Source organism: Rhinolophus ferrumequinum, chromosome 7 (assembly GCF_004115265.2).
Source record: "Rhinolophus ferrumequinum isolate MPI-CBG mRhiFer1 chromosome 7, mRhiFer1_v1.p, whole genome shotgun sequence".
In the NCBI taxonomy this organism is placed as follows: Eukaryota; Metazoa; Chordata; class Mammalia; order Chiroptera; family Rhinolophidae; genus Rhinolophus; species Rhinolophus ferrumequinum.
Window position 1 is genome coordinate 32,586,162 of NC_046290.1, and position 27,564 is coordinate 32,613,725.

Genomic DNA, 27,564 nt, shown 5'->3' on the forward strand with positions numbered 1-27,564 from the left:
CTCAAAACTTCAATTCCCTTATTTTTAAAATGGTATATATATATATATATAAAATTTGAGTTGTTCTGAATATTAAATAATACCTGTAAGTTGCTTAGGATTGTGCCTGACAGATAGTTAACACTCAATAAGTATTGTTTTTGTTATTATGTAATGTTATATAATAAACATTCTTCTTACTGGTATTATGATAGAGAGAATAACAACCCCCAAGGATGTCCGTGTCCTTGTTCCCAGACCCAGACCTTAGATGGCAAAAAAGACTTTGCAGTGGTGATTAAGTTAAGGGTTTTGAGATGAAGACATTATCCTGGGATACCTGACTAGGCCCAGTCTAATCACATGGGATCTTCAAATCAGGGAAGTTATTCTGGACATGGTTGGAGGGAGATAGAACTATAGAAAAATGGTCAGCCAGGTGCAATGTTGTTGGCTTTAAAGATGGAGAAAGAAAGCCACAAGCCAAGGAATGTGGGTAGTCTCTAGAAGCCACAAAGGGCCAAGAAATGGATTCTCCCCCAGAGCCTTCAGAAGGGAGGACAGACCTGCAAACACCATGATGCTAGTCCAGGGCGACCTAAGTCAGACTTCTAACTTTGTAAGACAATAAATCTGTGATGTGTTGTTATTCCACCAAGTTTATAGTAATTTGTCACGGCAGCAATAGAAAATTAATACAGGTCTATTATATATAATACAGTAGCTGACATTAATACTACTACTAATTAGTATTGAATATTTACCAAATTAAAGACTTTGCATGAAGTCCACAAAGATGTGTGTGGCATTGGCACTAATTTTGGGAAGTTCACACATTTTAATTAATAACACTATAGTACTTTTTATATTCTGAGCTATCATTATGTGAATAAATTCCTTCAAAACAAATACTCTTAAAGAGTCCTAAACCTATTATAGCTAAAATGATTGTGTTAATGTTTGCTTAAAGCCGACTTAGAGAATTCACAACTTAAAGCTATCACAACAAGCAAGAAAAAAAAAACAAGAAGCTTCATTCCTGACAAGAGTATTTATAATATATGACGCCTCTCTGCCCAGAACAGGAAATTTGGGGGTATGTTTTCCACAATGTGCTAAGACGATGTTTTTTTCTATTTCAGAAATCGTTTTGTTCACTTAGTCATAGGTTAGCACATAAGACATTTTGCCAACATAAAGTTTAATATATGTAAGATTTCGTTCAAAATAGAAAACCACTCAGAAAAGGGTCAGGGGACAAAACTAGCTTTCTTTCTCCAAAATACTATCCAAAATTGAAATGAGGCTTTCGAAATGCTTCCTTGTGTTGGTTACAAATTAAGATGAGTTTGAACATATGGCCAAAATCTGTGTGGTTTTGCAAGTCATTAGACAATGAAAAATCTTATGGAGGAAGCAAAATAAGAGGTAAATACTCTATCTAAAATCCCATACTAACCAATAATGATCAGAAAGAAGTAGGAACGGAAACTACTGAACCTCTCTCAAGATATAGTCACACATCCATCTTTCTATAACCCAGTAACTAGCTGCCTTATGCCAATATGAACTGAGCGAGTGGTTTTGATGGTGAGAATACAGTCAAGATCCTGTTCCCTGCCTCCCCCACCCACAGTTTGCTGATTTCTAATCATGCCAGACAGATTCAAAAGGAAAAGTAAAGATGTGAGACAAGTGCATGAAATCAAGACAGGTCATACCTGTTTCCCGTTAGCTCACCAGATCTTAGCACTTTTTCCAAGAAGTGAATTATGGGAGCTGTAAGGATTTATTTTGTTCTTTATAAATCCATGCATGGGGCTATGCATTCTATTTTCCTTTCTCTTCAATTTTGTGCTTTTTTTTTTTTCAGAAAGCAATATTAAGCTTTTATGTTTACAATTATTTTCCTTTCATTAAAATTAGACTTTACTTGGCCCTCTTTCTCCCTCCCTTTGTGTTATCCTTACATGCCCCATCTTCAACCACTACCTACCTGGTAGTCACTGTCAAGTTACTGTCCCTGTGAAGCTTTCAGCTAATAGTTTTAGTTATCAAGTGCAAATCATCAAAGTTGATTAAATAATCATACAACTCCAAGCCTTAAACATAATTTTCAACTTACTGTTTTTAAGGTTCTTTTATCGGCTTGCATTCATTGTTCTGAAAATTACAAAAAAAAAAAAAAAATTGATGTGTACTAATACTCGTCCTACTTCCTTCTTAATATGTCTTAGTTGCATGAAATAAGACAGCCTTTGTTTTTCATAGTCTTCTTTTCCATTTTATTTATGTATAAACAGGACCCTAGAGTTTTATTTTTAAGCAATATTCTAGCTAGTAACATAAAAATATAACATTACATGTTTGAAAAAGAATAGCCTATTGTGTATAATGATTATTAAAAGCTCAAAGAAAGATGAAAAAATCAGGATGTGAGAAAAATATTCATGAGGGAAATAACCTGAGGAATTGTGTTTCTTTAGCACTTGTAAGAATAAAACATATTTTAGTATAAAAAACCTGTTCCTTTTTTAAAATTTTGGGAAAAAGTGGAACTATTACCTTCCAGTAAATTATTTGATAAGTTAATTATCAATATAATCTTTTCCTCAGTAAAAATGTTATTCTGCTTTCTGCTCCAATGATGGACAGCTCTCATTATTAGAACATTTCTTCCTTCTGTAGAGTTGAAATCTCCATGTGATCATTTTTATGTATTGATTTAGCTCTGTTCTCTAGACACAAAAAGAATAAATCTAATTCTTCCCTCAGAAATTAATAATAACCTGCTTCAAAGATACAATTTAGAGGGCATGAAAACCCAATTAAAAAGAGGAATGATTAAACATGAAAAACTGTCCAAGCTCACTTTTATTCAAACAAATGCAAATTAAAATCAAAGTAAGGTACTATTACTAGATTAGGTTTAACATCTATTAGAACGTCCACAATTTAAATAATGGTAATGATACACAATGTTTGGAAGAGTTTGGTGGAATTAGTCTCCCCTTTGGTTGCTGATGGAATTAATTAGTGCAACTGTTATGGAAACAATTTGCTAGACTCTATAAGAACCATTAAAAATTTGATCCAGTAATCTATTCCTTGAAATTTATCATCAAAAAATCCAAAAGAAGAAAAAGATTAAATCTTGAAAGATGTCTTTCCAGGCTTAAGTATAATACCAAAAAATTAAAAAACATTTAAGTTCCACCATTCCATCAGGGAATAATCCTGTGGCATAAATGCAAGCCTTTATGCCTTAACTCAGAGAAATCAGCTTCAAGCATTTAAAATTGCAATTTAAAAACCTAGATCACAATACAGAAAGACTTGCATTTGCATTTCCAACTATATAAGGCTTGCACTTCCAAGTATATAAAATTATTAAATTCTATGGCATAGATGTATGTATCCAAATGAAATACAATCAGTTTACTACAAAGCAGTGAATTAAAATTGCAAGAGTTTTATGTTTGTTTGTTTGTTTTATCTCTTTCTGTTATTATTGTTATATTATTGGTGCCTCTAAACAATGAAACACTGAGATTGGGGGGTAAAATGCCTTTTCTGGACAAAGTAGTTGTGGTAGTTAATCAGAGAGCACACTAAAAGCTTCTGCCAAAACAAACTTACCTGCATTTCAAAATATATATTTATTTTCAAAAAAAGTGGAGTCCATGTAAAAGTTTAAAAATAAGTCTCCCCACCATTGAAAATGGATCTTAATTTATTCTGTGCGTACATTAAGGGGTCAGAGAGACTATCTGGCATCTCTCCTTTGTCAGGTTACACGGTAAACTCGGCCACCATCCCTGGAGATGTGCTTTACATTGCGGGACAGCCTCGGTACAATCACACAGGACAGGTCATCATCTACAGGATGGAAGATGGGGACATCAGGATTCTCCAGACACTCCGTGGAGAACAGGTAAGCTTGAAAATTATGTTTTAAATGAATCCACTCATACTCTATGTAAAATGTAACTTAACTGTCTATTGTCCTAAACTTTTAAAAAAGCCACTACCCCCATATTCAACACCAGCTGAGAACAAGGCCCTGTGTTAAGTTCGTTGGAGGCATGTAAAGTATCTGTATCTTTGGCCTCAGGAATATTTCAGTTGGATGGAGGTGGAGGTATGACGAATAGATGATAGATGTAGAGACAGGTGTAGATACAGATGTACAGATGTTTATAGACACAAAAAAAGAGATCGAAAACATTAACAAGCATGAAAGTGATGGTGGCACAGGCAGTAAATTCAGAAGATGTTTTAAGCTAGGATTGGTGCAGAAAGTCTTAAGAGATAAAATGTGGGCTGGTCTAGAAGGAAAGTCAGAATGTAGATAGATAGAAAGAGCACTGAAAGAGCGAGTTTGAAAAGATGGTGTAAAGTTTTGCATGACAGACTAAAGAGTTAGGATTTTCTCCAGGAGGTAACTGGAAATTATTTGTAACATGTGAAATCAGAAATTCTCATTAGATAAGTTTGAATATTAAAAGTAGTTTAAGAAATTATACATGCAATATACAAACATAAGTGTACATAAATATTTTTAAAACTGAAACACCTACGCTATTGTTGTTATTGAATTGTAATAATTTGGGGAACTTTGATTCCTTTTTTACAGTTTTCTGTGTTTTCCAAGTGTTCTATAATGAGAACTTGTTAACATTTTTCTGCAATCCTCACAGAATGAGGGGATTTCTCAGGCTTCACTAAACTTGCAGCAGCTCAGCACGACTGTACAGCTTAGGTGCCAGAAGGCAAACACGTCATGCAGGTGCAGGAGCTGCTGTAGCTTTAAAGCCCCACGGGAACCAACATCTTTTATAACACCGTAGACATAGCTTCAGAGTTCCTGCTAAGAGAATGCAGTTACAAGAGTTACTGCACTCTGGAAAGCCCAAAATATGTCATCTACGTCAGATATTTATAGTTCACTTACAGTTCCACATAGCCTAAATGCAATGTCCCAATCAGAAGTTAATTTTACCGCAATCCGTGTTGCTTAGTAATACAGCTGAAATTCTGCTCTCCTCAAATGTACAGGGAAACAGAGTTAGACCAAGCCACAGGTCAGAGTTTCACATACCAGGTGGAAGGATGTTTGTTATTAGCCCTTTGTCCACATTTGTAATCAGAAAATGCATCAACAATAAAAACAAGAATACTGTTGTAGCTGAAGGATGAGGTGAGAAGAACTTGACATGATATTATAAAAATAAAATGAAAAAGGAAGGGGTATGGTAGATACAAATAAGGAGGAATTAACAAGATTGTAAAATGAAGCATTTTGGATGACATCTTAGGTATCACTCTATTAATTGTCTATAAATATGAAGTGTAAAATGTTGTGGAAAAAATGCTTATGGAAGTTTGAGAAGAGTGTCATGAATGATTTAAATTATGAATGATTTGAATTTCAAGCCTGAAATATGGGCGAAAGATGGCACCACAATTAGAATGTCAGCAACTCAAGCAGTTTAGATCTTTTTAAAATTAGTTTTTGATTTTTGTCACGTTTCCTATAGCAGTGAGCACAACTTCAAATGCTTGCAGGTGCCAGGTAGGTAAAGTAAATGAATAAGCTGCTGGACAGAAGACAGACGTGGTGAGAACCATGGCCTGGGCAGCCCAGGTGCCATCTAAATGTTTAGCTTCCATCCGGCTGCAGGTGGTGACAGCATGTGGGAATGAAGGACTGACGTTGCTAGATCTTACACACTTTATTTATGTTTGTAATTAATTCAATTTTTTTTTTAAAAAAATACCTTTTAAATCCTTCATAAGCCTGTGAAAAAAGGACATTCAACATTCAAATTCAATGTCTAGCAGTTTTCTAAATGTCTAGCACTATCCAGAAATGTAGACCTGGAGCCTTGAGAAGGAGGATAGAATGAAATTTTCAGTTGGCAGCAATGGAAATGTTTGGGAAGGACTGGTCGTCTAAGATAAGGGAACAAGGCTGGGGGGAAAATGCAGATCTGAGCTTAGGGGAGGCCAACATCTAGGGTATCAGAGAAGGGAAAGGAGCCAACAAAGATGAAATGAAAGGGTGGTCTCTGATACAGTGGCAGAATCAGGAAAGCAAAAATAAAATCATGGACTCCAAGACAGGAAGTTTCAATAAGAGAATTATCAACATCATCAAATATGAAACACAGGTCAACATTTTGGAAGGTAATTGCATTTAGATAATGAAAAGTAAGTCCCTGCATTTCCCTAAAATATGTCCCTATCTTTAAAAGAACACATTCCTGCAAGGGGATGGTCCCTTGCGATCCCTTTATATTTTTCTATCTCCCATAGCAGCTGGGACACAACCAAGCCATTTTGATGAGTAGACAGTCTTCTAAGACTATCAGGGGAAGTATGCCGCCCTGGTGTTCCAATACAATTCAGCTCCTCGTCACGTATTTTATTTCATATTTTCGTATTGCTGCCTTCAAACAGACACTGAAGCCTTCACAATGCCTCTATTGTTTATCTCATCTTATTTCATTTTTTAAAAAATCATTGTAGCTTTACCACTTCTTTTCTGATTTGTGGAAAAGAAAGAGGTTAGGGTGAGATCTAAAGCAGGGGTGTCCAAACTACAGCCCGCAATCCATTGTTAATTGGCCCGCAGCAAATTCCAAAAATATATTTAGTTTACTTAAATAAACCAGGTGAGGCAATACATACTTCATCTCGAGTGAGTGGCCCAGCTGTTTGTGTGTTTTACCGCATATGGCCCTTGGTGAAAAACGTTGAAAAAAGTTTGGACACCCCAGATCTAAAGGCAGTAATTTCTTTCTCTCAAGCTACAGAACCTGTAACAGCTACTCATCATCCAGGATGCACATGACCATTAGCCTCATGCAAGAGCCAATAAAGAGCTCTCAGGTAGCTGCACTGTCTATAGTTCATGTCCTTTGGCCATCTGACTCTCACATGCTCTTCTAGATGGGTAGAAGTAAAAGAAATTGCAGATATTGTTAGCTGCTTTGAGAATTTCTGATGTTCATCAGACTCTTTTGTTCTGTTTTGTGTCCTAGATTGGTTCCTACTTCGGAGGTGTTTTAACAACGATTGACATTGATAAAGATTCTCATACTGACCTTCTTCTGGTTGGGGCTCCTATGTACATGGGAACAGAGAAAGAGGAACAAGGAAAAGTGTATGTGTACACTCTGAATCAGGTAATGGGATCTGTGAGTTAGGTAAAAATCCAGGAGAATCTCTCTTTTTCTTTCAATTTTGAATACAGTAATGTGGGTCTAATATTTCACTCACTTTGGAAAAAGAAACAAAGTATCCTTCAGGGCTCATGTACCCCCACTGACCCCTCATTCTCTAAAAGAACATTTAGAATTCTAATGAAGTAGTTTTGACCATTAGATATTTTCCGCTTGGAAATGTGAGCTATTCTTTGTTAACAGAATATATAGGGTAAAGATAAATATACATCTCAATAAACTGATAAATAAACTCACAAGACACCCATTCATGAGCTCTGGCTTAGAGGTGTGGGCTACATTAGCAGTTAAAGCCAAAAGGGGTGGGTGGTGAGCTGGGGGAGTGCAGAGACTATGGAAAAGTAGGGAATTTTAACGCAGTGTCACCAGACATTTTCAGCAAACTGCCACGGTCTTTGGATTACTTCATTGGGCTGGAGTGAGATTTTGCTTTCCACTTCTGACTTTAGACATCATTCATTAGGTGAAATAAGTCTTGATTTCTTCATCAACAGAGGTTTTTGCTGTTTACAGCAAAGTCAGTATTCATCTATTTAGTTATTTAAATTCTTGGATTCTCTCCATATTCATTATTTAGTTCCCATATATTTTTCTATCTTTTTGTTTGTTTGTTTTGGGCTTCCTCTTGTCAACTCGTTTTGGTCCTGTACTGTTTTCTCCCTTTTTTCCAAGAAAGTATTCTCCTCCTGTCCATCATTGCTAGTACTTTCTGGCCTTTATTGAGTTTTTAGCTTTTTCACACTAGATAGCTTTGGGAAAAGTTTTCTTTTGAACAGAGTAAATTTTCTCTATAGGGGGAAATATATAGACACATTTCAAAGAAGCACGATATTGGATGAAGAAAGGATAATGACATGAATGGAGGATTTTAAAATTCAGTTTTTCAGCTTTAAAAAGATGCTGTGAGTTATACACTCGCTCAATTGCATTAAAAAGAGAATCCATTAAAATCCTCAATATGTCTTCTTTCCCACACTTCTACAATCTGTTCTTTAAAAATCTCTAACTTTGCTCTCAGATAGGCACAGTTTTTAAGAAATTTTACAAACTTTACCATTAATGTACAAGTGGTTTTTAATAGAGCTGATTTAGTGTGCACTTAAAAATTCCACTCTGCTGTAGTAATGATAGAAATCCATAAGTATCCTGTTTATCTTTCTTCCAGACAAGGTTTGAATATCAAATGAGCCTGGAACCCATTAAGCAGACTTGCTGTTCATCTCTGAAGCACAATTCATGCACAAAGGAAAACAAAAATGAACCATGTGGGGCTCGTTTTGGAACAGCTATTGCTGCTGTGAAAGACCTCAATCTTGATGGATTTAATGACATCGTGATAGGAGCTCCCCTGGAAGATGATCACGGGGGAGCTGTGTACATTTATCACGGAAGTGGCAAGACTATCAGGAAAGAGTATGCACAAGTAAGAAGTTAAACCTACAGATTCTCGCCCTTAAGTGATAAGTGATAAGGTCATGCCATGCATCACCTGTCATGCTTCAGGAGTTATTTAATTTCATTCTTCTGACTCTATTGGGAAACTCGATTTCTAGTTCTCTTCTAAGTTATCTTTATAGAAAAATTACTTTGTGTTTTATCCTTTTTTCAAGTTTTTTTTTCTGTTATTTGCCATGTCTCCATAATCTGATCTTTTGAAATGGTAAAAACAAAACAAAACAAAACAAAAACACTTTTTAACAATGCTATTTAACATCTGCAGTGTGTCTGATCCTAAACAGAAGGTACCGCTTTCTGAATAAGAGAACAGTAATTGCATGATTTTGCCAATAAGGAGAGATGAGACTATTGTTTTTATGTTCAATATCCATGTTGTTATAATAAAACTACATTATATTTGTGCTTGTGAATTAAATTGGTATATTTTCATCAAATGAATTTGGGTTTCCAGAGATTTATCATTTTCTCACAAGTAATTCTTTTTGGAAAATAAATCTGAATAATTAAGTTTAACCTTCAAGGAATTTCTATTGTTCCTGTTTTAAATTCATTGTCAGTTAATGGCTCTAATCCACAAATGTAATTTTTTCCAACATGAGAAAAATATAAATTTACAGAAGTGTTTAATGCACTATAAAAATAAGAGTTTAAAGGAATTCTTCTAATGTAATTGTCTGTTTTTAAGTAACCATAGTTAGTTAGTCATTGGACAACTATTTATAAATAAAATGGAATTTACTACTTTCTAGCTTATATAACAAGAAAAGAAAATCAGAACACTAATTATTTGTTTTTACATTTGATTGTTCTCTTTGTCAATAGAATACTCAAAATTTATTCATGTATAGGAAAGTTGTGCTTAACTTTTCATAAAATCATAATTACATTAATAGTGAAAACAGAATAAAGGGCATATTTCAGTAACAACACTCCTGTCCATTTAATGAGTTATTTGTTTCTGTTAAACATCTTCATAATATTAGTTACTTTACTGAAAACAAGCAATATGAACTATTGAGGTGTGACAGAGTCAGGAATTACAGGAAGGGGTTTCTTTTTTGTGTTCTGCCACTTTATTCCTTCAGTATTAATCCTGCAAGTTTAATGCAGTGGCATTTGCAGTAGAAAAAGAAAGATTTTAAAATCGTTAATAAATGTAATAGAGTTGTCATAAGCCATTTATTTTGCAAAATTATGGTAAATCAGGAAACAGCTTTGAACAACAACAAGCAATATGAACTATTGAGGTGTGACAGAGTCAGAATATTAAAGTTATTCTGAATATAAGAATATTAAAGTTGAATTTCTTTCACTATCGGCAAAATGCTTTTGCAAGGATAGGTGAGGATGTGTTCCCTTGTTTCTGGTAACCAGAGGTGCTACTTTTGTATGGATGATCCAGAGTCACACTGAAGCAACTCCTTCAGAACCAATGATGCAGATATCTTCGGATATGTTTGCAGAAAAAATAAGGAAATACTTAATTCCCAATGAGCTACAAACATTAAGGCATGAAAAATGTTTCCATTTGGTTTGCCTTGTTTGGCTTCTTAATTTATGATTTTTAAGTGGAAAACAGGAGGATGACAAGACCTCAAGTTGAGGAAGGGTCTGTCTGTCCTGTCTCCTTGCCATCAGCTTCTATTAAAATATTATCATCTTGAACCAAAGCTAAGTCAGGAAGTGCAGGTATCAAGCCTGTTATGTATGAGGATGTGCAACAATCAGTCTTCGAGAGAACTCCATATTCATTTGTGCTTTCCCAACTTTGTGGATACATGTGAGTGAAATTGAGGGTATTGTGTCCTTGACTTGCAGGACAATTTTTGACAGACAGTAAAGAAGATCGCATATTGAAAAACGTATTTGATGGAATGTGTTATTTATACCCAGCCCGAGTTCAGTGAACTAAACTGACACTCGGACAATTTTATACTCCCCTACTTGCTTGTATGATGTGTTTTCAAGGTTTCCAGTCCTTTAAGTATCTCTGTGTAATGGGATTGAACAGGAACTAGAAATCAGAGCCAATTACTCACAATGTTTTCCTTGAGGATTAGACAAGATGACGTTATACAATTTTTTTTTCCTCTCTCTGGTGTCAGTAACCCTGAAATGATTTTGTCTGTACTATAAAAAGAATATCCTTTGGGAACATCTGAGTAATTTCTTGTCTCCATATGAGCAAACTCATAGGCATCTTTTCCAAAAGTTCTTTAATTTTAGTTTTTTGTTAACTAACTCAAGTTCTCAGATTCATTTGAAACTATTTTTAAAGACACTCTTCTGACATAAACACTCTCGGCTGGTATTTTCACAGCGTATTCCATCAGGTGGAGATGGCGAGACACTGAAATTTTTTGGCCAGTCTATTCACGGAGAAATGGATTTAAATGGTGACGGTCTGACTGACGTGACTATCGGGGGCCTTGGTGGTGCTGCCCTCTTCTGGTATGTATTTTAATAACAACCAATGCATCTGATAACTTCACAAATAGTTCTAGACCTCAGAGTATGGTAGAAGTTTCTATCACACCAAATGTTTATTTCCTTTTGTGCTTCATTATTCAGATAAAAACTATGCAGTTTGGTAAGCTGAAGAAAACTATAAATCTTAAAAAGAAATCATATTAAAGAAACAAGTAGAGTTAACCTTTAAGTTGCTCAGCCTTTAAAATACCTGCATCCCCAAATTAATTTCAATTAATTGCAAAATCCTCATCAGTGGTCAAATACATACATTAATATCATTTTACTTATTAATTCACTTATCAATAAAATAATTTATTAATATTAATAATTCTAGCTTTCGCTAGTTAAAAAACAATTTCAAAAAGTGTTCTATTTGAAAAAAGTGGCTAACAATATATCAAGAACAACATTAGTGAGAATTTTGAAAAATGAAGTTACAAACCTCATTAGGAAATAAAAAGGGCGGGTTTAATAAATAAAAAATATATTTATGGGGGCTGACGGATGGCTCAGCTGGTTAAAGCCTGAGCTCTGAACAACACGGTTGCCGGTTCGGTGCCCACATGGGCCAGTGAGGCGCGCCCTCCACAACTAGATTGAAAACAACGAGCTGCCGCTGAGCTTCCAGAGGGGCGGCCGGATGGCTCAGTTGGTTAGAGCGCAAGCTCTGAACAAGGTTGCTGGTTCAATTCAAAACGGCAACTGGACTTGGAGCTGAGCTGCACCTTCCGCAGCTAAATTGAAGCACAGTGACTTGGAGTTGATGGGCCCTGGAGAAACACACTGTTCCCCAATATCCCCCCCCAAAAAAAAATAAAAATAAAAAAATTAAAATATATATATAAAAATATATGTATGTATATATACATACCTATATATACGTATATATAGGTGTGTGTGTATATATATATGTGTGTGTGTATATATATATATATATGTATGTATGTATGTATATATGATACGTGCTTCAATGGAAAGTCCACATGTTGATTCTTCCAAATTACTCATTGGTTTAATGTAATTTAGGTGGAAACAAACTTCAGTGGTCATTTTCCAAAAATTATCTAGAAAAGTAAAGAAACTGTGAAAGACTGAGATGAAGACAGAAACCTGAAAATAGATGGTTTGGTCTTAACTTAGAATAATGCTGAAGAGCTAATGGTCAAATAAAAATTGTACACTAAATCATACACGGATAATAACCATTATTTAGAAAACTTTTAACTATATGTATAACTACATATACATTATACGTTACAGCAGGGAGAAAAGAGCACTGAAAGGAGATGCCTAGGAAAGGAGAATGCTGAGCAGCAAGTGGCTGTGTATTTGGGGAGGGCTCACTGAAACCGGCACTCCAAACCAGAAGTCACCAGTGTTGAGAACAAAGAGTACATACATTTAGTTTTTGTTTGAACTGTTAATCCTGAATTTAATTAGCATGTGTACCTCATGGATACATGGGAGATACCCAGGGGAAAGTGAGTAACTCCCCAAGATGGCTTAGAATTCAGGCTTAAATACTACCTTAATAGGGGAGGGGGCAAGTATGCCTCTTAGGGAAAGGAAACGATTTTTAGGAAAGATGAATGGGCCCTTAGAAGAAGAGATAGGAAGTATGACAGTTTGTGACAAGGTTTGTCTGGGTGTGGTGTGGACTTCTAGTTCCCTCTCCTATAATAAGTCAATCTTCCCTGGTTGAGGAAACTCCCAGGGAGGATATTTGTGACAATTGAGTTCCTTTTGGAGGATCTGTCTTTAAACAGATAAGGTGGTTCAGAGAAAGCCTATTCCTGCATTAGCTGTTTTTCAAGTGCTGACAGCTCAAAATGATCAATACACAAAAGCAGCATATTTTGGGATGGCATGTCCTGAACTCCTACAGTCACATTTTGGAGTGGCATGTTCTACTACCCTTTAGAAACAGAAGCCTAAGATAGTTGCAAAACAATCTGAATGTCCTCAGAACATCAGACACAATCTCTTCTGTATCAAAGATTCCCCAGAGAAATGGAGTCCCGGGAGCCCATAATATACACACAGAATCGTCCCCTTGGATGTGCTCACTTTGCACTCCCAAAAGGGTGGCATTCACTGAATATTAAAATGAGTGAGTAATCACCTCTGTTTACGTGTTTGTAGGTCCCGAGACGTGGCAGTAGTTAAAGTGACCATGAAATTTGAGCCGAATAAAGTGAATATTCAAAAGAAAAACTGTCGCATGGAGGGAAAGGAAACAGTATGCATAAACGCTACGGTGTGTTTTGATGTGAAATTAAAGTCGAAAGAAGACACAATATATGAAGCTGGTAAGTGTAATACATAGAGCAAGTCCTTTGGGGCAGGAGGACAATGTAGGTACTCCAGCAGGATGAAATCCAGGAAGGTATTGTATTTCCCCCAACCATAGGCATCCACACATCACGTTTGCTCCTGTGAATATGTTGAACCTTGAAAAAAACTGTCTCCTGCAGAAGGAACAGGTTATGGAACCCAGTCAATTCTGGAGCTGAAACTGGGATGGCCTCAACATTCCAGAGTTCCCCTCTGGCTCTGCACTTACTATAAACAACCAGGTGCTTAAAAAATAAATAAGAGAGAGAGGGACAGACCAATTCAGAGATGATGCTTGGAAATCGGGCTCCAAACGAACCCAGTTGTCCTTCCTATGGGTTTTCACGAAGAACCGTCCCATCCTTCTCCTGCCCTCCCCCACCTTCCCAAGATCCCTTTGCTCCACTCAGAAGGCTACGCTCGCCTTTGCGGGTCAGACATCAGGCACGTCAGGCAGCCCGAGTATCCCCCTCCTCCCCACACACTGCACTTTCTAAGGTTTTTTTTATTGCTTTTATGGTAGTGAGATATGTTGGAGCCAAACTATGAAGCCCTTTGGATGCAGAAGAGGAATTTTTTCTTCAAACCAAATAAATATAAGTGGAATGAGAAAAAAATGTGGATCTTTACAATCGATTTTTCTTAGTCTGTTCTGTGTGTGTATTTATGCTCCGCAGTAGTCTCTGACTAGAAGAGAAATGAGGTATAAGGAATGTAAAATAATGATTTACATTTTCATACTTAACATTATTTCAGTCTTATTTAATTTTTATATCCTAACTAAATGACCAAATAAGGAGGATTGTTGCCTTCATGAAAGTATGAGGTTTAACTTCTTTATCACATTGTGGTATGCTTATTTTATTAAATTTTATTTATTAAGCTTATTTTAGTATATGCTTTGAACAGTCTAAAATGACATTTTTTATAAAAGAGATAAAGATGTCATTACTATATATTTTTGTCTCTATTGAAATGTAGCATAAGCAATATTCTAAGCAAGGCTCCAACACTTCCAAACTAAAAATATTTTAAGTGAAAATCCAGTAAACACAGCCCTGGTCAGGAAATTAGATGATATGTAGGTGTGCATGTGTGTATGTGTGCGTGCATACAAACATATGTATTACCAAAAAAAAAGTGTAATTAAACATTAAAAGAATAGTGAACTCGGAAAGCAGTTTTATTGAGTTCCTCGAGGTTATCTTCCTGACTGTGAATACCATTGTACTACAATAGTGTGGATATGCTGAATAATAGAAACTTTATTGACTGATTGCCCAAGAGATTTTTCTATAATGCTAATTTAATGAACTGGGTCATATGAAAATCAACCTCCCAAAAACATTTCTGTCAATTATTCTTTTTTTAATTTTTGTAGATATGCAGTACCGTGTCACACTAGATTCACTAAGACAGATATCACGAAGTTTTTTCTCTGGAACTCAAGAGAGAAAGATTCAAAGAAACATCACAGTTCGAGAATCAAAATGCACTAAGCATTTCTTCTACATGTTGGCAAGTAAATCATATATTATAGCTACCTTATTCGAAATCAAGAATATAGATGTCTTATTTCAACTCAATCAAATGTTACTGTTTTAAAGCGCACATCATGAAGTAAACTTTATTTTATTTGTTCACTTTTATCAGAAAATCACAAGTCTTATCGTCTAATTTCCAACCACATTTTATAAAGCTGTCTTTCATCTTCGCTCTGTGGGTTATCAGACCTCCATATATTATGGGATAGTAAAAGGCTCAGCGCACTAGTCAATAAGAGACCTGTCTCTTCATTCATTTATTCTTTGAACTTGAAAACATTTAACTTCTGTCAGCCTTGTCTGGCAAGTATGGATGATAAGTGATTAAATGCCCTGAATGGAACTGTTTGGCCATATGCTTTCTGAGCTCTCTTCTTGTCCTGAGCTATGTATTTCATTCTTTGCCTTTAAATTGAAGGGGAAATATGTGGCATTTTCTATCTTCTATAGGCTTTTCGCTACCTACGTTTCTATTATAGTGGATGAGGGAGCCTTGGAAAGCAAATTGTTAATGTCTAGAAATGGCTGGTAAGCCAGTTTGAACCATTGTTAATATATTTTATCGAGTCACCGTGTATCTAGGGAGCTTTCCCAATGAAGGGCAAGAGTTTCTTAAACATTTTCTTTAAAGAAAGAAAAAGAAAGAAAGAATGGGAGGGCGGGAGGGAGGGGGAGAGAGAGAGAGAGAGAGGGAGAACCGATTTTAGTAACCGAGATTGAAACTTAGAGATTTGAACATGATCTTGGAGTTTTAAAGGAACAGGCTGATTTCCCCCCAACTCTGACTTATTTCTGTATTCTTGATGTGTTTATATTCTATTTTTATTGAACGTTGTAGTTAGGGGTAGGAGAGTGATAGAAAATGTGTGTGCTGGTGTGCTATACTTATCTTACCTCAGTGATTTTCAAGTGAATATTCCCCATGACGTATATCAAAATAAACGTATTCTGTCAACACTAAGATCAATCTATGATGAGGGAAAAAAAAAAAACCTGGGGTTGTCCCTCCTATTTAGTTTGTCAGAACTGAACATTTAGGAGTTAGAACTTAGATAAAATTTGAAAGGACATGAAACCAGATGTGGCATTGACTCCACCCTGCTAAAAATCCCTGTAGTGTGTATTTGTCCAAAATTTTGTATCTGGCTCAGTCTAGGCATTGGTATTAAAAAGAATGAACTAGTTTCCAAATTTCCAAAATTCTTTTTGAGTTTAATGGATATTTTAACATTTGTTCTGGAGTCAGGCAAGGTGGAATTTGTATCCCAGCTTCCCCACATTCCGACTGATTTTGGCAAAGTTGTTTAGTCTCTTAGAGGCTCAATTTTTCATTTGTAAAATAAAGACCACAGTGATTATTCATCTTGGAGGATTGTTAAAATAATTCTCATTAATGTGTATAAAAGCTCATAATTCTGGACTTGCTATAAATGATGGCTGTTACTCATGATAGTATAATCAATGTTGATTGTATTAACATCATTTACTTATCATTTTACATTATAAAATTCTTACAATTCGAGGTACATACTATATTAATGGAATGAACTCAATTTAGAAGCTTGCTCTTCTGAATTTCAGAGACATTCCTAGAAGGATTACATAGTGATTTTTAGCTTGAGGTCTCGAGAAAAACAATATTGGCATGCAAGTAGCTCAGAGTGGTATAGCGTGACATAGGGGCGACAAATTCCATCACTCCAGCAGGCCCCTCTGAGAAGGTGAAGGTGAGTCAACTGGTCATGATCTGAAGCCTCTGCATTTCAGCTGTGTCCCTCTCCAGCAAAGCAAAAGCCTGATGAGGTTTTATGTCATATCAGGTGCACAAGAACGTTCCAGTAAGGCTGACCCACAGAGCAGAAAAAGGAAGCCATAACAAGGTCAGAACATCTAATATGTATGATACCAATGATGTATTTTTGTTTCGACCTCTAGGACAAGCATGACTTTCGGGACTCTGTAAGAATAACTTTGGATTTTAATCTTAGCGATCCAGAAAATGGGCCCGTTCTTGATGATTCTTTACCGAATTCAGTACATGAATACGTAAGTCACATTTTTTTTTTAATTCAGAATACCTATTTGGGAATATATTAGGAAAAACCTACAACAGATAAATAGACATGCACACACAATCCTAAATCAATTATATTAAAAAGTTATGGTGAAAAATTATACTTAATTAGTTATAATTATATTTTTTAAAAGAATTTGACTCTTTCAGACTTTTCCCAACTCTTCTAACTTCCTATTGTTGGGGTTTAAGGGAATGTATAAATGACACCTATTTTTATCTCTCCTGAGTTCAGAATCAATTAAAAGAAAGACATGGGTTGGCCAATTAGGGCTCCCTTTATTACTCATGAACACTGGGTTGCAGGGCATGGTTTAGGTATAATGGGTGTCTGCTGAACCAGATTTAGGCCACAGACAACCAAGCAGGTCATCCACCAGCAGTGCTGAGAAATCTCCGGCTTTCTCCATGGGGGGCATACCTCATAAAACTTGTAGAATGGAGGTATGGAGAAGACTGTGTGCTTTCCATGAGCACACCGCTGACTCCAGAGCAGAACATATAGGAAGGGACTGACCTGTGTTCACCCAGCTCCTGCTTATAAATTCAGAGTGCACTGCCCCAGCCCTGAGAAAGAGTGAGTGAGTGCATAGAAGGAGGGGATCACCAGTGTGGCCCCAAGGGAGGAAACACTAGGGACGGGGAATTAGTTTTCCCCATGCACCTATCTTCTGCTCTCCCTTCCTACCAAATATATATCTTGAGTGTCTTACGAGTATTATGAGTACATACCAGGCCTCAGAGCTTACAGTCCAACCTCGGAAACAAGCATTAGGTAGTAATTAGATCGTGTGCTCTGGAGGGGGGCTTCAGAGTTCTGAGGGAACTTCTGCTTAGTCTGAGGTGGCATGGGGCACCGCCCTGAAGTTGTGACATTTAAACTGAGACCTGTAGATAGGATGAATTTCCACCCTATTTAGAGGAGGGCTCAGAGCAGTGTTCCAGGCAGAGGGATATGTGGAAAGTTTCTGAGGCCTAAAAGGAACTAAACTAACCTCACAGTGTGACTGAATGTGAAGAGCTGGGGACAAGCTGATGTGGGCTGAGGCGAGGGCATAGGCAGAGGCACCATCATTCAGGACTCTGGGCCACTGCACAGATTTTAAACTTTCTTGAAGAGAAATGGAATGCTATTGATGGCTTTAACTGGTTCAGCTGCAGCACTGGATTTGTTTTTTTGTTGTTGTTTTTTTGTTTGTTTGTTTGTTTGTTTGTTTAAGGGTTACTTTAGCTGCAATGTGGAGAATGATTGGAGGGAAACAAGAGTGGGTGCAGGAGATCAGTTAGGAAGCAAAGGAGGAAACACAGATGGCAAGACCAGAGGTGCTGGTAGAAGTGGAGAGGCAGAAAGGATTTGGGAGCTATTTAGAAGAGGGGTAGGATGGACAGTTCTTGATGATGGATTGTATAAAGAGAAGGGGCTTAATGAAGAAGAGGGGTCAAGGAAAGCTCCCGTTTATGTGGCTTGACCATTTTCTACCCTCATGACTGAATGCTATTATGTTCTTAAGTATTTGACTCTTTTTAATAGAAAATCTCATAATTGGAGTTGAGTTCAAGTGTTCCCTGATAGACTTAGATCTTAAAGTATTTTACTTAATTTTTTGGAAATTCTACATTAAAGACATTAAATTTCACATTAAAGACAATGAAAAATATCTGTAAAAATTGTGCATTCTTTAAAGGACTGGAAGAATTTCTATTCAAAAATAAAAGTTGATTCTTTTCCCCTATAAATTATAGGAACAAATATAAAATATTGTATGATTTCTGTAGTGAAATATGTTCTCTTTACGAGTTGCTTATTTGTCAATATATCATTTCTTTTACACAAATTAATAGATAATATTCAATAATAATTAAATAAATTTTGAAAATGCTTTTCTGTGCCCATTTCAGATTCCCTTTGCCAAGGATTGTGGAAACAAAGAAAAATGTATATCAGACCTCGCCCTGAATGTATCCACCACAGAAAAGGGCCTGCTTATTGTCAGGTCCCACAATGACAAGTTCAACATTAGCCTCACGGTCAAAAATAAAAAGGACAGTGCCTATAACACCAGAACCATGGTGCATTATTCCCCAAATCTAATTTTTTCAGGAATTGAGGTAAACTTTTAATTTTTCATTGATGTATTCTCGTAGTAATCACTTATTGAAGCTAATTTTGTATTGCTGAGCAAATTGTTTTTATTATATTGATTTTAAAAGAACCAAAATAATTTTGTACAAAATTAGTAATCTCTAATACTGAAAGTACCAAGATTTTCTTTAAAGCTTTTGTTTTGATATCATTCTTTAGAGATTATATATCTTTTTTGGATTCAGTATGAGAAGAGACTCTCTGATGTATCAAAATCATGTTTCACAGAGTCCTTAAATTGCTGAAATTGAGACCGAGTCAAGGAAAACAAACCTAATAAAGTCAAAACAGTGTAACAGAAGTGCAGAGAGGGAGTAATGCAGGTACTGAACAGAAAGGGAAAATTTACATGCAGAAAAATCAAGATACCATTTCCCACTTCCTATGTAAACTCCTTATACTGGCAAGAAAGTTGTGTTAAATGACTGTGTGTGGATTACTTCATCTACCCATCTAATCATCCTGTGAGTTGGATGCTATTAGTGCATCTATTTCACAGTGGAAGATTTAGACAACATATTGCGATGTGCTTTGTCCTTCACGCGCCCTAATTTAAGTAATACTTAAAGATTTTTTTGGGTTGTGTAACAGGTGATCCCAAAATGCTGTGACTCTGACAACTAAATTGAAAGAAAAATCTTAGCAAGGCCGAGTCCAAGGCAAAGCTGGGAAAATTCTGGAAAACCAAGCTCAAGGATTTCTCCTGCGTGTCCACTCTAATTATGTTTACTTTCTCTTTCTAGGCTATCCAAAAAGACAGTTGTGAATCCAATCATAATATCACTTGTAAAGTTGGATATCCTTTCCTGAGAAGAGGAGAAATGGTAAGCAGAATATTCAAAATACATGTGGCAATTGAATATGAAAAATAATATGCTCCAAACCAAATATATAAATCCTCATGGTAGTTTAGGGTGTTGTAGGTGAAGAAAATTGAGTTTAAATTTTGAGTTCTTGGAATCAAAAGGCAATTTTTTCATAAGTCAAACTCAAAGACCAAGACAAAATTACAAATTTGTACTAGGTAACATATCTGATAAAATGAAGCTGGGAAATTTCTCACATGGGAGTCTCCTTTGTAGTAGACTTTTCTGACCTGTAGGAAAACGAATCTTCCACACAGGTTATTTTAGATCTTTGTATGGAGACTCTCCTGTCATTTCTCTCACTCTTTAATAAAAGCCTTATTGAGATGCAATTCATGTAACATGCAGTTCACTCATCTAAAGCATACACTTCAATGGCTTTTAGTATATCCACCAAATTGTGATTTGCAACCATCACCACAATCAATCTTAGAACATTTTCACCTCCCAAAAGGAAACCCCGTACGCATTACCAGTTACTGCTCTTTTTTTTCTTCAACAGCCCTTCCCCAAACCCCAGGCAACCACTATTCTACTTTCTTTCTCTATGCGTTTGCCTATTCTGACATACATATGTGTGAAATCGTACAATATATGGTCTTTTGCGACTGACTTATTTAGCATGTTTGCAAGGTTCATTCATATTTCAGTAGTTCATTCCTTTTTATTTCCAAATAATATAATGATATTGAACATATTTTCATGTGTTTCATATGTAATGATATGGAACATTTTTTCATGTATTTATTGACCATGTGTATATTTTCTTTGGAGAAATGTCTGTTCAGATATTTTACCTAATTTTTAATCAGATGTCTTTTTGTTGTTGAGTTATAAGAGCTCTTCATCCAGCCTACATTCAAGTCCATTATCAAATATATGATTTACAAATATTTCCTCCCGTTCTGTAAGCTGCCTTTTCACTTTATTGATGGTGTCCTTTGAAGCACAAAAGTTTTTGCTTTGATGAAGTCCAATTTATCTATTTTTCTTTGTCACTTATGCTTTTGGTGTCATATTTAGGAAGGCTTTGCCTATCCCAAGCTCACAAAGATTTACTCCTGTGTTTTCTTCCAAGAGTTTTATGGTGTTTGTTCTTACATTTAGGTTTATGATCCATTTTGATGAACTTTATGTATAGGGTAAGGAAAAACCCAGCATCGTTCTTTGCATGTGAATATCCAGTTGCCCCACACCATTTGTTGAAAAGATTATTCATTCCCCCATTGAATTATCTTGGCACTCTTACTGAAAATCAGTTGACCATAAATACATAAGCTTATTTATTTTTTGACTCTTAATTATATTCCATTGATCTATATGTCTAACTTTATGCCAGTATCACACTGTTTTGCTTACTGTAGCTTTGTTATAAGTTTTAAATCAAGAAATGATTTTAAAAACCTAGTCTTCCAACTGTGTTTTATTTTCCAACATTGTTTGGCTATTCCAGGTTCCTTGCATTTCTATTTGTATTTTAGGGTCAGCTTGTCATTTTCTGTAAAAAAAAAAAAAAAAAGGCAGCACAGTGTTTGATAGGGATTACACTGAATCTGTACATCAATTTGGGAAATGTAACCATCTTAAAAACATTAAGTCTTTTGATGCATGACAATGGAATGTTTTTCTATTTATTTAGATCTTGAAATAACTTTCAAAAGTGTTTTGTAGTTTTCAGAATACAAGTTTTGCACTTCCTTTGTGAAATTTATTCCTAAGCATTTTGTTCTTTTTGGTGCTATTATAAAATAAATCATTTTCTTAAATTTATTTTCAGGTTGTTTATTACTAATGTATAGACATACAATTTATTTTTGAATATTGATATTTTTCTCCTGTGACCTTGCTAAAATTATTTTTAGTTCTAATAGTTTTTTTAGAGGATCCCGTAGGATATTCTGTATATAAGATCATGTCATCTGCAAATAGAGGCATCCTTTCCAATCCAATGTCTTTTATTTCTTTTTCTTACCTAATTGCCCTAGCTAGAACTTCCTATAGTAGTTGAATAAACGTGAGGAGAGCAGTTTCATTTCTTTTTAAATACAATATTTCTTTCCATGAAAAGCAGAGAATAATTATCTCACTTAATGATAAACAAGGTATTTGCATATATTTCAATGAAGCTTGCTTGCCAGTATAAATATTTGCTCTTTTACTCACTATTAAGGAGGAAAATATTTAATCAAACTGATTCAGATAAGAAGGTACTTTATTTAGACATAACAAGAGAAATACTATTCCCAATATTTATTCCAACTTTCTCATATTATAATGTTATAAGACTTTAAAATACACCCCTGCCATCTTTAACACACATCTTAAAAAGATGATAAACACTGGGTGGGATATCTGGAAATGGCAGAGTCACATATCTATAATGAAATCTTTTAGCTCTTCTTTTTGCAAATGAGAATTCAAGAAGACCTTTCCCTTAATACACCTGTGTCACGCGGGGCGGCCTGCGGGGTCTCTGGTCCCGCTTCCCACATAAGAACGCAGGACATGGTGAGGCCAAACAGGAACACCCACGAAGCCATAGATAGGGGAGTCATACCACTACAGTCTGGCTGGCGACTGGGTTGGAGACACAGGAAGCAGGAGCCACACGATCAGCAACCCACACTCCGCCGTGCTAACTGCAATCCGCACTTGCCAGCCACCATCTTCTTGCTAGCCCCCATTTTCTGCTAGCGTAGCCACGGCAGTTATATTAGTGGCCAGTGGCTCACTGGTTACAGCTGATGGCCAACTAGCCATAGCAGTTGGCCATCCCATTACAGTTGATGGCCATTTACTACCTGAGCCAGCACCTTTCCACGTGAGGCCGAGAGCCTGGAAACTGCACTCCTGGCTTTGTCCCCACAACCTGTCATGGTTACCAGTTATCCAGGAAACTAACTATGAATCACAGTAATTATCAAATTCAATAAATCTCTTCTATGTTCATTTTAGTTTACAGAATTAACTAGATATACCAATTTAGTTTCGAAACCTCATCATAAAGTCTATTTCTTGATCCTTCCAAATAAAATGTACTGTGAAATTACATTTCTTCTCTACAAATCTATAAACACACATCACATTTAAAAAAATGTACCCATAATTCCTCTAATTTGACATGGAAATAAGGAATGTCAATTCATATCTACTCCTTCCTTTGACCACTTTAATTAACCATGGAATTATCTCCATTTCTCAAAGAATAATGACACACTTCATGTTATACTTCAATCATTAGAGACATTAATTACAGTCTTAATCATTTATTAACTATTTCTTCCTTTCCTTAGCAATTCTTTCCTGCTTGGAGTAAAAGCCTAAATCAATGTGTCTCATGTCATCGATAGAGAGATACGAAGATAAATTGTATAATTTGAAAGTAATTTTTACGTGGGCTTTACACTTAGAAATACTTTGATTTCAAGATCTAGATTTTTAGTTGAAGCATTTCAGGATTAGGTCAATATGCAATAGGCAGCTTCTTCAGCCCCAGTACTCTGCTAGTGTCTTCCCTAAGTCTGAAGATTCATCAGGAATGCCAAGACTTATATGTCCAGGCCAGTCAGGGGGCTAAGAAAAAGCAGGAAAAAAAGTTCACTGACAGACCCTGGCAGTTTGACCCTTTGTCTATTGTAGTTCAAGCCTACGCAGTAAAGCTTCAGCTGCAATTGTGATTGCTATTTAAAAGCAAGAAGAAAACTGCAGAGCTGCAGGTTTTTAGAAGAAAAAAAAAATTTTTTTTAATGTAACTTAAGATAGATGTAGGAGAAAAAAACACCAAAAAAAACACAACAACACAAAAAACAATTAAAAAAACCATAATATGGTACAACCGTAATATGGTACAACCGTAAATATCATGACCCATGAATCTAGTTATCGCTTCTGTGAATAGTACCTACATTGATTTAAAAAGCTTTAAATATTAAACTCTGTTCTGTCTAGCACTTAATTAAAAAGATAAAATTTTAGGTAGTTTCTATTAATTGTGCATTTTGGACTATGTATTTTGCTGCCAAATTCCAAACTTAGCACAAACCAAGATTAGTTTTGAAAATGGGAAATACAGTTTATAAACATTATGAGGACTGTGGGACTAGAACTTTGCTGTCGACATATTTCTTCAAAAAATAATTTATTTTGGTCTGCCCGTTGGTGTTTATGAAGAGTTATGCATTCTATAATCTATATTTACATTTAGATGTATATATAGGGGGTGCCAAAAAGATATATACATATGACTTCATTTCATCTTTTGTTATTGGTATATATTATCACAATTTCAATACAGTGTTTTCCTTCCTTAAAATGTGTATACATTTTTTTGGCACCTTCTGTGTGTGTATATAGATATACACACACACACACTCACTCACTCTCAGGAATAATTTCTTAAAAGTGAGTTACCAATGTCAGAGTATCAGTATAACAAAACATTTTCCAGTTTTTCTTAGGTATTATTCTAACTATGCAACTTTTTAAAACAAAATTCACTACTTTTTTTATTATAATTTACATTATTTTAAAAAGACTTCTAAAATAGTATTTTATTTTATTTTATTTTATTTTGTTGTTGTTATTGCTTAAAGGTCTAAAACATTTTTACACTGTCAAATTAATTGAGCCAAGTATGTTTTCTTCTATTTTATAATGAATATATATAGATAGTTGCTTTTATTTGAAGATTTATTTTAAAGAGGCTTTAATTATGATCATTTCATAATTATAATGTTTATGATTGTGATCTTGCAAACTATGGTAATATAATAAAATAAATAGGATATACCTTCATGGTAATGGTTTATGGTTAGTATAAATTACTTTATTAATATAATTTGAATAAAGTATTTAAATTCAACATTAATATGCAAAGCATATTACATTTCACGTTGTTGAAAAGTGTGTGTGCATCATATCTTATTCTGTCTATTTTTGAGATGTGATAACTTTTTATTTGGTAAGGTGATTTTTCTTAAATAATATCATAATTTGAGTTTAGGTAATATCATATGTAGCTGAATATTTTAATCAAAGTAAATGTTTTCCTTATCTGGTACTAAACTAAAGATGCATATTTTTATTTCATAGGTAACTTTCAAAATATTATTTCAGTTTAATACATCCTATCTCATGGAAAATGTGACCATTTATTTAAGTACAACAAGGTTGGTTTACATGTGTGCATGAGTGCATGTGTATGAATGGATATAATTTCTTTTGTATACTTCGAATGTTTTGCTTTATAGATTCACTGAAAGCTTCTTCTTTTTTTTTTTTTTGGTATCAGTAGAAGTAGAAGATAATGAACCACTTTGCTTCACAAAAACAGCCTCATGAGTAATTAGCAAAATAAAGACATTTTTATTTAGTAGAAATAATATAACTGGATTAAACCATTGGTTCTATGAGCTGTGGAACATTTTGTAATCACACATCACTTATATTGGCCAAACTGCACTTAAATTCGTTTAAAATTTTACAGCCTCTGCTAATTTAAAAACTTTTACTGGCTGCCCATCAAGGTCAACTGAATCATTAGACAGACTTAGTTTTATGATATCTTTTTGTAGCTTGCCCAATTTTATTCCCAAAAGTCAAAGCTTCTGAAAAATAACATGGACTAAATATAGCAAAAGTCTAATGAGAAAGTTGAAATAGTGGCTTTATTTTCTTCTAAGTATAGTTATCCAATGGACTACAAGCTCTCTGAGATACAGTTCTATCTTTGATTCCTTTATTCTCAAGTAACTACCATGGTGCCTGGCATCTAATAATCACTAAATAAATGTAGAATGAATGAATAAATGAGAGAATGAATTAATGGATAGATTAATTCTGTATGCTCAACTCAGTTCAACTCAACAAATATTTATTTGATATCTACTATGGACAAGATATTGAATTAGTCACTGTAGGGATATAAAAATTAAAAAGGGCATGAACCTCTTCACCCCTCTTCATGGGGTGAATATTACAGTAGGGGACTGAATCTAGTATATGATTTCTTGTAATTCAGCGTAGAATAAGGAAAATCCATTAAAGAAATATAAGTCTTGTGTCAGAGACTTACTGAAGGGTGAAATTACATCTACTTGCCGATGAGAATCCAAGATAGCTTTATTAAGGAGATTATAATTGAGAAGATCCTTAAAGTATGAATAGCAATTCATAAACAGAGGACTTAGTGGAGCATTTCAGGCAAAATATACAGCTTGAACAAAAACTGAAAGGTAGGCCACTAGATCTGTTTGGAGGAATATTGGGTAATCCATTTTAGCTCAAATACAGAGAATACACAAAAGAGTTATGGAAAGTAAACGGGGGTGTTCATCCTAGCATGTTATGGCAAGTATTGAATGTCAGAACAGAGGCATTTTTTTCTTCATTGAACAGACAATGAGGATCCAGGAAAGCTTTTGAGAGATGAAGTCGTAGGTAAAGAGCTGCTTCCTAGGAAGATTAACTTGGCTGCAGTGTGAAATTGGGGGACGGGCAGAGAGAAGGGGACCATTCGTTAAAAGAGCTCGGTCACACCAATATCTGTAACCCAAGGCAGGGGACTACTTTCACTGCCCCCTGGCTCATACAAAGCCTCTTAATACACTTGGGAACAATGCAGAGCCATTAAAAGCTACTCACTGGCCATTCTGTGAGAAAAAAAATGCTAGGCACTTAGTCACATGGAGGAGTGCGTGTAATAACAGTGAAAGCTAACGCTTATTAAGTATTTCCTATGTCCTAGGCTCTATGTTAAGCACTGTACATTTATTTATCATCATTTATTAATTATTTAAATAAAATTTCCATTTTATAGGTGAAGAAACCTAGGCACAGAGAGTAAATAATTTGCCCAAAGTGTGTCAATGTCAAGAACATTTCCATGAACTCTAGCCCAGAGCCAGTGTTTGAAACTGTTCTATCACTCACACATGCATTTTTAATAGAGGGATTACAAGATTCATATATGTGTATATGTGTGTATATGTGTGTATACACATATATGCATGTGTTTACATAATATATAAATAAAATGATAACTAAAATCAGGGGAATAAATAAGTGCTTAAGTAATAAGAGAGCATCAAGCACTGAGGATGGAAAAGACTATTAAACTGAAGCCAGAAGATTTTAGATTTGCTTTCAATTGTGCGGCCCTAGTTCCATTTCTTTACAAGGTCATCACCTGTGATAAATAAATAAGAATCACCTGTTGAAACACAAAAGTCCTGGGCCCAAATTAGGCCCTACTAAATCCATATTCCTGGGAGAGGAGCCCAATAATCTGTGTATTTAAGAATTGACCCAAGGATTCTTACCATTCTCCTCATGGAAGTCCGAGAAACTTGGGACTAAATCACTGTGGTTGTCAACCCTCGCTGCACTTCAGAATCAACATGGGAACTTTTAACAATGCCCATCTCTGAACTCCCTCCCCACCTCCATT

The 27,564-nt window shown here is 35.4% G+C and overlaps 1 protein-coding gene across 2 annotated transcripts in view; it reads left to right on the plus strand.

Moving 5' to 3' along the window:
- Positions 1 to 27,564, plus strand: part of ITGA1 (integrin subunit alpha 1) — a 155,928-nt gene that overhangs the window by 110,787 nt on the left and 17,577 nt on the right. For both annotated transcript variants that reach the window (XM_033111233.1, XM_033111234.1), the window contains exons 12-21: positions 3,771 to 3,913; positions 7,026 to 7,169; positions 8,392 to 8,649; positions 11,005 to 11,135; positions 13,299 to 13,465; positions 14,872 to 15,008; positions 16,970 to 17,080; positions 19,008 to 19,217; positions 19,995 to 20,075; positions 25,209 to 25,285. In XM_033111233.1, coding sequence (XP_032967124.1) covers positions 3,771 to 3,913; positions 7,026 to 7,169; positions 8,392 to 8,649; positions 11,005 to 11,135; positions 13,299 to 13,465; positions 14,872 to 15,008; positions 16,970 to 17,080; positions 19,008 to 19,217; positions 19,995 to 20,075; positions 25,209 to 25,285 — 1,459 coding nt within the window. The remainder of the gene's footprint in view (positions 1 to 3,770; positions 3,914 to 7,025; positions 7,170 to 8,391; positions 8,650 to 11,004; positions 11,136 to 13,298; positions 13,466 to 14,871; positions 15,009 to 16,969; positions 17,081 to 19,007; positions 19,218 to 19,994; positions 20,076 to 25,208; positions 25,286 to 27,564) is intronic.